We start from the raw sequence: 10044 nt of genomic DNA, 5'->3' as shown, positions 1-10044 counted from the left end.
GGGAGTGTCAATACCCCAGTGTTCTACCTCCAGTCAAACACAGCAACACATCCCTTCAGATTGTGGGCTGGCAGAGACAGACAGATATAACAAATAAAATGAAACAACTGCTGATGTTGGAAATCAGAAACAAGAGCAGGAAAAGCTCAGCAGTTCTGGCCGTCTCCCAGTGGAGAGAAATCAGAGTTAACGTTTCGGGTCCAGTGACCCTCCCTCAGAACTGGGAGGCTCAGAGGTTCTTTACCGCAGAGGGCCGGATGTGTTACACACTGAGCTTTAATCAGGTGGAAAAGACAGGAAAGTGGAGCTGAAGATGGTGAGATCAGCCATAAAAGTGAAATGAGGGTGGAATACCGGCGGATCTCAGAAGGATGGGATGCTCCAGGTGGTTATGTCACATCCAGAATTGGAAGAAAGGGAATCTGATACTGGGAATATCACAACAGAAATACCTGAAATACACAGAGAAACGTACCATGTAAACGGGTTTATAAAATTATGAGGGGCATGGTAGGATAAATAGACAGGGTCTTTTCCCTGGGGTCGGGGAGGCCAGAGCTAGAGGGGCATAGGTTTAGGGTGAGAGGGGAAAGATATAAAAGAGACCTAAGGGGCAACATTTTCACACAGAGGGTGGTACGTGTATGGAATGAGCTACCAGAGGATGTGGTGGAGGCTGGTACAATTGCAACATTTAAGAGGCATTTGGATGGGTATATGAATAGGAAGGGTTTGGGGGGATATGGGCCGGGTGCTGGCAGGAGGGACTAGATTGGGTTGGGATATCTGGTCGGTAGGGATGGGTTGGACCACAGGGTCTGTTTCCATGCTGGAGATGTTTATGACGTTATCTCATCGAGCAGGCTCGACGGGCTGAATGGCCTCGGTGCGGCCGTGTCTTGCTGGTCGTGAGTGAGTGCTCCACTGAGCCCAGCCGCCCGCTGGCATTTCGGAGTGACTCCGGGGGAACAGAAAATGCTGCAGGGCGAGGGAGCGGAGTGGCTGTCCCTCCTTCCCGGCTCAGTGCTGCAGACAGGGGAAGAGTGGAGAAGTGGAACAGGGGGTGGTAGTGACAGTGTTGGGACTGGGAGGACCAGGAGACATTGCCTCCCCCCACCCCCTTGTCTGGGAAGCACACGGTGTGGATTCTGACAGAGACAGACAGAGAGGGGCGTGGGGAAGCTGGCCTGGCCTCTCAGCTCCCTCTATAAAGCAGCTCCCGCAGGCTCCGGGCACTCACAGTCCACATGGAGCGCCACTCGGCCCGCCCAGCGCTGCTGTTCCTCCTCCTCCTCCTCCTCGCCGCCGCGGCCGCCGGCCGGGAGTCCCGGCCCCTTGCCTGGAAGGCACAGCAAGATCCCAAGAGCTTGCCCGCCTACATGCTGGAGCTGTACAAGGCGGTCACGGGGAGAGTGTCCCGGGCGATCTCTGCCCCCGAGCGCAGCGCCGTGCTCCAAGCCGACCAAGTGGTCAGTCTGCCGGCCAGAGGTAAGGCGGGAGGCTCGCTGTGGGGGGGGGTTCCTGCTTTCCGCGTTCCCTGGCCCTCCCTCTGTCTGTCTGTGTCTGTGTGTGTGTGTGTCCTCCCTTCCCGACCTGCCAGCACTACCACCAACTCTCTCCGCACCCCCCGGGACAGGCACTCCCTTCCCCCCAGTCTGACTGTCACTGCATTTAGCAAGCCCCTAACTCTCCACACCAGCGAACTCTGCGATTTAAAGCTGACCTCCTTCACGGTTACCATGACCACAGACATCAACCCACCCAGATCCCATTTCTTCCTCTGGAGCGTCTGAGGCTGAGGGGTGACCTTATCGAGGTTTATAAAATTATGCTAAAAATCACACAACACCAGGTTATTAGACTAGATTCCCTACAGTGTGGAAACAGGCCCTTCGGCCCAACCAGTCCACACTGACCCTCCAAAGAGTAACCCACCCAGACCCATTTCCCTCTGACCAATTCCCCCAGCACTATGGGCAACTTAGCAAGGCCAATTCATCTGACCTGCACATCTTTGGACTGTGGGAGGAAACCGTACGACCCAGAGGAGAGCCACGCAGACACAGGGAGAATGTGCAAGTTATAGTCCAACAGGTTTAATTGGAAGCCCACTAGCTTTCGGAGCAACGCTCCACTATCACCTGATGAAGGAGCGTCGCTCCGAAAGCGAGTGCTTCCAATTAAACCTGTTGGACTATAACCTGGTGTTGTGTGATTTTTAACTTTGTACACCCCAGTCCAACACCGGCATCTCCAAATTATAAAATTATGAGGGGCATGGAGGGGGTAAATAGACCAAGTCTTTTCCCTGGGGTCGGGGAGGCCAGAACGAGAAGGGCATAGGTTTAGGGTGAGAGGGGAATGATATAAAAGGGACCTAAGGGGCAATTATTTTCACACACAGGATGGTGTGTGTATGGAATGAGCTGCTAGAGGAAGTGGTGGAGGCTGGTACAATTGCAACATTTAAGAGGCATTTGGATGGGTATATGAATAGGAAGGGTTTGGAGGGATATGGGCCGGGTGCTGGCAGGTGGGACTAGATTGGGTTGGGATATCTGGTCGGCATGGACGGATTGGACCGAAGGGTCTGTTTCAGTACTGTATGACTCTGACTCTGTCTGTAGGTTAGGGTGGCGTGACGATGCTAAGTTCCCTACTGTGTCCAGGAATGTGCAGATGAGCTGGGTTAGCGATGGGAAATGGGGGGTTTTGGGATGCTGTTTGGGTTGGATGGCAAAATTCGGACAGCTATGGGGAGGGGAGGCTGTGAGCAGATCAGATCCAAGTTTTCAAAATCATGAGGGGACTGGATAGAGTCAAGGGGGAGAAACTGTTCCCACCCAGGAAGTGATCAGGAACATCTGAGTCAAGGAACCGCAAGTGTGCTGAGGGGAAAGTTCCCCACGTAGGCAGGTGGTTGTGATCTGGAATGCCCTGCCTGACAGGGTGGTGCAGGCAACTTCAATTGACATTTCCAACAGCAATGAGTGATGTATCTGAAAGGGAAGGCAGGAACAAGGGTGTCACCTTCAGACAGCGAGAACAGTCAAGATGGCGTGAATGGTCTCTTTCATCACTGTCATAAACCAAGTCATTCATTGTGAAACAGATTGGACGATGATGTCCTGTTTATTGTTAATCCTCCCCGCAGAGGACATGTTTTCAGAGTATCTATCCTCTGATTGAGCACCCCGATTAGTTCATTCCAGAACCTTCTCCGTTCTTGTAACGAGCAGCTCACTCTCTCCTACCTGACCACACCAATTCATCCAACAGACCCTCTGCAGAATCATTACTAATGCGAAATGTGTGACTGAATTTTGATTCACTTTGTGTTCCCCCTCTGCCTCAAGTCTCGTTATTGATTATTTCTCACCATCTCATTCACAGTGAATGAAAAATGAACAATAGTGGGGGCAATGTATAGGAGCTAATCCACATCGCTTTCTGTCATCTCCCCCCCTCCCCCCGCTCCCCGCTAATTCTCTTTCCTACCTTCACCATTGGGTGTTGTTGGCGTCACTCATCCATTGAGACCATGGCCAATTTGGCAACATTATTCACATTTGACCTTTAACCCATCAGTATTATTTGCAGTCACCTTGTTCAGGCATGTTCTAACCCAGCTCTGGTCAGGTGGGGCAGAAACCCAGACCTTATCATTCAGAGATCGAGTCATAGAGATGGAAACAGACCCTTCGGTCCAACCCGTCCATGCCGACCAGATATCCCAACCCAATCTAGTCCCACCTGCCAGCACCCGGCCCATATCCCTCCAAACCCTTCCTATTCATATACCCATCTTAAATGTTGTAACTGTACCAGCCTCCACTAACTTCTCTGGCAGCTCATTCCATACACACACCATCCTCTGTGTGAAAGAATTGCCCCTTAGCTCCGTTTTATATCTTTCCCCTCTCACCCCAAACCTATGCCCTCTAGTTCTGGACTCCCCCACCCCAGGGAAAAGACTTTGTCTATTTACCCCATCCATACCCCTCATGATTTTATAAACCTCTATAAAGTCACCCCTCAGCCTCCGCTCCAGGGAAAATAGCCCCAGCCTGTTCAGCCCCTCCCTGTAGCTCAGATCCTCCAACCCTGGCAACATCCTTGTAAATCTTTTCTGAACCCTTTCAAGTTTCACAACATCCTTCTAATAGGAAGGAGACCAGAACTGCATGTAATATTCCAACAGTGGCCTAACCAATATCCTATACAGCTGCAACATGACCTCCCAACTCCTGTACTCAATACTCTGACCAATAAAGGAAAACATACCAAACGCCTTCTTCACTATCCTATCGACCTGCAACCCACTTTCAAGGAGCTATGAACCTGTACTCCAAGGTCTCTTTGTTCAGCAACACTCCCCAGGACACTTAACATATAGTGTATAAGTCCTGCCCTGATTTGCCTTTCCAAAATGCAGCACCTTGCATTTATCTAAATTAAACTCCATCTGCCACTGTTGTTTCTCTCATTCCGACACACTCTCTTTTTTCAGGTTGGAATTACAGTGGGGACAGTTGGATCATTGACTTTGACATGACTTCCATCGCTGAGTATGACTTTGTGCATTTTGCAGAGCTCAGGATCCGAATGCACCCTATCTCTGCCTGTCCAAACACCACCATCCTCATCAACCACATCCACAGCTACAAATGCCAGGGCAACAGGACCTGCCACAGTTACTCACCCCTTGGCTCCTTCACTGGAAACCCTCCCACCGCCAGTTCCAGTTGGCAGGTCTTCGACCTCACTGGTTTACTGAACAGATGGCTGAGCCAAGGCACTCCAGTCCGGTCTGAGGAGCCCGGGATCCAGGACGTTCACCGATTTCCTCCCGGAGAGCACCGGCAAAGCCAGGGCCCTGAGCAGTGCCTGCCGGGCAAGTTGGCCAAACTGGCAAGGGCGGGCAGCCGTGCCAAGCCCCCCCATCGGAGATCCGAGCAGATCATGATGGTCGTGTTCTTCAAGAGGAGCAGGGCAGAGGTGGGTGGAATCCCGTCCACACTCCTCAGGACTGTGGAGCGCTCCAAGTTCCAACGGGCTGGTGAGCTGGGTAACGCCAAGAGGCAGAAGAGGAACCGGAAGGAGAGGCTGAACATGGGAAACAGCACATCACTGAGAGACCAATCGCTGTGTCGACGGATGGACATGGAGGTGAACTTTGACCGGATTGGCTGGGGGGGCTGGGTCATACACCCCAAATCCTTCAACGCCTATAGGTGTGGGGGAGAGTGCCCCTCACCTCTGGATGAGACCTTCATGCCAACCAACCACGCTTACATGCAGGTGAGAATGATGAAACGCCACCTTGCCCTGAGAGAGCATCTCAGCCAGAATAACCCAACAGAGAGTGTGTTTACAGGGGGATTTGTGACTTTGAGTTAACAATGTGAAATGGACAGTGTCAGGCTCTCATCGCTGGGACAGCCAGAGTTAAAATGAATGCTTTTATCCATTTATCTCATCAATGATACAACAGGAATGGTTATCACGGGGTTAACACTTCCCAAATGTCAGGAATAATTATCACTCAGAAACTTTGTGAAGTAAAGCCTCTCTTCCTGTATCGTACTTCCCCTGCTCTCCATCTCTCAATAGTTTGATGCAGTACGTTTACTGTGTTCACAGTGAATATGCCCCAAATAATCTATCTACTGTACTTAAAATCATAGAGATGTACCGCACGGAAACAGAACCTTCGGTTTAACTCCATCCATCCTGACCAGAAATCCTAAATTAATCTAGTCCCATTTGCCAGCCCTTGGCCCAGATCCCTCGAAACCCTTCCTACTCATGTCCCCATCCAGATGCCTTTTAAATGTTGTCATTGCACCAGCCTCCACCACTTCCTCTGGCAGCTTATTCCATACACATACCACCCTCTGTGTGGAAAAAGTTGCCCCTTAGGTCTCTTTTATGTCTTTCCCCTCTCACTCTAAACCTATGCCCTCCAGTTATGGACTCCCCCCACCCCAGGGAAAAGACCTTGCCTTAAAGGACAATGTCTCCATTCTCTCGTGCTCTGGACAAATGTGATCCATTGCTCTCTTGAAACCCTTCTCTTCTCTCTCTGTCTCTGTCTGTGTGTGTCTCTGTCTGTCTGTCTGTCTGTGTCTCTCTCTCTCTCTCTGTGTCGAACTGGCTGCAATTTCAGATCACGTTCCCAGTGTTCTTTGCTGTTCTGACACAAGATGTGGGTGCTGCTGGCTGGGCAGTATTTATTGCCCATCCCTAACTGCCCTTGAGAAGGTGGTGTTGAGCTGCCTTCCTGAACCACTGCAGTCCATTGGCATGCAGGACCATCCACAAACCCACAGGAGGGAGATCCTGTATGTTAACCCAATGACAATGAATGAATGGCATTAGAGAAACACAGCAGGAGGAGGGCAATTCAGCTGTGTGAGCCTGCAACACCATTTAATAGAAGAATACAAGAACTAGGAGCAGGAGTAGTCCACCTGGCCTATCCAGCCTGCTCTGCCATTCAATAAGATCATGGCTGGCCTTTTCATGGACTCAGCTCCACTTACCCACCCGCTCACCATGACCCTTAATTCCATGACTGTTCAAAAATCTGTCTATTTTTACCTTAAAAACATTCAACGGGGTAGCCTCAGCTGCTTCTCTGGTCAGGGAATTCCACAGATTCACAACCCTTTGGATGAAGAAGTTTCGCCTCAACTCAGTCCTAAATCTGCTCCCCCTTAGTTTGAGGCTCTGCCCCTCGTTCCAGTTACACCCCCCAGTGGAAACAACCTCCCTGCTTCTGTCTCCTCTATCCCCTTCACCATTTTATACATTTCTGTGAGTTCCCCTCTCATTCCTCTAAATTTCAGTAAGCATAGTCCTGGTCTCCTCAGTCTCTCCTCATAAGATAACCCTCACAACTCTGGAATCAATCTAGTGAACTTCCCTGACAGACCCTCCAGTGCCAGTACATTCTTTCTCAAGGAAGGAGACCAAAACTGTACACTGTACTCCAGGTGTGGCCACACCAGCACCTTTCTGAGCTGCAGCATAAACTCCCTGTTTTTAAACTCCATCCCTCTCACAATGAAGGACAAGGATAATAAAGAACATATTTTGACCACAGCTGATCCTCTATCTCAAAGCTATATTCCTGTTTTTCTTCCTGTATCCCTTGATGCCTTTAATTCCAAGTCAAATTCTAACCTCCACAGAAACACCTGCCGCCTTCACTCCCGACAGTGTCAGCACCTGTCATCATCAATCCTCCTTGCTTAAAGCTCTACTTGCCACAAGATGAGGCTGCTCCAACACTCATGTCTACTCTCCAAACCTGCGTCCTCCATCAGTTCTCAAAAGGCCCATCTTGAACCTTGCCCCACACAAAGTGCTGCTTGTTGGTTGACCACTGGCCCTTTTGTCCCCTGGGACATTGGAAATTCCTTCATGGCTCGACACAATCCTTTTCAACCATCCCCTGTGGCCCTCTAATCCTTCCTCATGCTCTGATCCTCACACTGCCTGCCTCGGGGTTTTCTTGCAAACCTTGGACCTTACACTGACCCTGGGACTGTTTGGACCACCTCACAGGGTTGGCCAGTCTGAGTGCTTCCATTCTTGAATCACCCCCCCAGCCCCACCATCCATACCCCTTCACCCTTCCTTCGGGAAATCTCAAAACATCTTGTCCAACAAGCTCCTGGACCATCTAGTCATATAGACTGTAAGATACAGGAGCAGAGTGAGGCTCTTCTGCCCATCGGGTCTGCTCCACCATTCTATCACAGCTGACATGTTTTTCCAACTTCATTCTCCTGCCTTCTCCCTGTAACACTTGATCCCCTTACTCACCAGGAACCTGTCTATCTCTGTCCTAGATACACTCAGTGACCTGGCCTCCACAACCCTCTGAGGCAGTGAGTTCCACAGATTGACCACCCTGTGGCTGAAGAAATTCCCCCTCATCTCTGTTCTAAAGGCTCACCTGTTTGCTCTGAGGCTATGCCCTCAGGCCCTCCACTCGGCTACTGATGGAAACCTCTCCACCACGTCCACTCTATCCAGGCCTCTCTCCATCCTTTCAGTAAGAGCCCCCTCATCTTTCAAAGTTCCATTGAGTGCAGACCCAGAATCTATAACCTCGAATGACGAGCCCTTCACCCCCAGGAGCATTGTTCTAAAGCTCCTCTGGATCTCCATCCAACGCCAGCACATCCTCCTTTAGATATAGGGTTGTAGATTGATCACAATATTCCAAATATGGTCTGACCAGAGCTTTGCACAGACTCAGCAGTACATTCCTACTCTTGTATTCGAGCCCTCGTGAAATGAATGCCAACATTGCATTTGCCTTCCTATCTGCTAACTGACACATCCCATTCTGCTGTTTGAAGTCTAATTCCTCACCATCTGTCCATTATGGAAAATGATGGGAGGCCATTTGGCCCATCCCACCAGTGTTGTCTCTTTCCAAGAGCTATTCAGTTAAGCCTGATCTTTCACCGAAGCCTTCACCCATCTCAAATTTTTGTCTGGTCCTTTTTGGAAAGTTGCATTCCATCAAATCCCACCAGCCTCTCCGGAAGACGCAGTGCCAACTCCTCATTGTCCTCCAGACACCTTTTCAACATCTTTCTGATGTTCTTGCCAATTATCATAAATCCTAAATCTCTCCATCGGAAGGACATTTATTGCCTCTATTTATTCATACAAGTCATGTTCTCACTGCCCTCGCTGCAGAAGTTAACTTGTCCTGACCTCTCTCTCTATCTGTTTTTGCAGAGTTTGCTGAAATCCTTCCACCCAGAACGTGTTCCCTGCACGTCCTGTGTGCCAGTTAAGATGAGCCCTCTCTCCATGTTATACTACAAGAATTGGGATGTGGTTTTGAGTCATCACATGGACATGATTGTGGAGGAGTGTGGGTGTCACTGACCTGAGCCTCACGATACAAACCCTCCGATGTTTTCCCATGTAAAAAAGTGTAAATTCCATATACAGAATATAAAGTGATATATTTTTCTATGAATGCAAAATAAATGTGACTTTAAACTATTTTTGACTGCGGTGAATAGACTGCTGCCCCACAATGAAACAGAAGATGGTGTAGATCTTGAAGTGGCGAATTGTACTTCAGCCCCTCAAACCCATTCCAGTGTTGAGTTTGTAGACTGCACCTTTGTCCCAATGCCCCTCTACCTTTGTTCTGTATCAGTGTAGACATCCCAGAGAGGCAGGTGGCTCGGCTCACGTGGGCCTGGGGAAGGTTTGCAGGGCTATGGTGGGATTGAATTGGATAGCTTGATGAGGGAGCTTGAACAGGCACGATGGACAGAGTGGCCTCTTCCCGCACTGCATCATTCTGAGCACATCAAATTACTTTTGAGTTCCTTGATTACTTCCACCCCTTGTGTGATGGGGGTGTCACCTGTTAGTTTGTACACAGCTCCGTTGAAGTGCTGTTGTGTTTGGGCTGGATTTTAACACTGGTGGAAATGATCTGACACAACCTCTGCCTGCATTCTCACTTCACCATGGCATAGAGATCAATGCTAAAAAGAAAGCAACTGGAGCTCTCACTCCCACCCAGTGTTTGTCTCTGTAATAGGAGGAACATTTATGTGACTCACCTTCTCTTAGAAATGCAGGAGATTCCTGCTATCTCTGTGCGTTTGCTCCTGTTATCACAAGTGCATGGACATCTGCAATGATTGAATTGCAAAGCCATTCTAACTGAATATTTCCTCCTCAAATACACAGGCACTCATAAACATGCTGAACTGCACTCATTCACACACATACAGACTCCTCACCCACAACACTCACCAACAGACACTTATCAACCATACACTCGTGTACACACACGCACTCACACTCTCTCTCTTTCTCTCACACTCTCTCTGGCATAGACACACTTTCATTCACAAACACACTCTGAATCACAAACTCCTTCACTGACACACTCTCACAAACATACACAAACACACTGTGCGTACACTCATTCGCACACATCAAGTGTGTGATTCAGGAATATTATGTTCAGATGCCACAGGTGAATGACAG

At 49.5% G+C, this 10044-nt stretch overlaps 1 protein-coding gene across 2 annotated transcripts; it reads left to right on the top strand.

Annotated features, from left to right (window-relative positions):
- Window positions 1–862: 862 nt before the first annotated feature.
- On the top strand, window positions 863–9456 carry LOC122543227 (nodal homolog). Of its 2 annotated transcripts, none has more exons than XM_043681702.1 (3): window positions 863–1488; window positions 4592–5301; window positions 8764–9456. In XM_043681702.1, exons 1-3 carry the CDS (start codon window positions 1248–1250, stop codon window positions 8914–8916), a joined length of 1104 nt encoding a protein of 367 aa, XP_043537637.1. In that variant the 5' UTR covers window positions 863–1247; the 3' UTR covers window positions 8917–9456. The 2 variants fall into 2 exon arrangements, with proteins under 2 accessions (XP_043537637.1, XP_043537636.1); XM_043681701.1 differs by having other exon boundaries at window positions 869–1488; window positions 4511–5301; window positions 8764–9446.
- The last annotated feature ends 588 nt before the right edge of the window (window positions 9457–10044 follow it).

The sequence above is a fragment of the Chiloscyllium plagiosum genome, chromosome 42 (assembly GCF_004010195.1).
Source record: "Chiloscyllium plagiosum isolate BGI_BamShark_2017 chromosome 42, ASM401019v2, whole genome shotgun sequence".
Taxonomy (NCBI): Eukaryota; Metazoa; Chordata; class Chondrichthyes; order Orectolobiformes; family Hemiscylliidae; genus Chiloscyllium; species Chiloscyllium plagiosum.
This window is presented reverse-complemented; position numbering and strand designations above follow the sequence as displayed.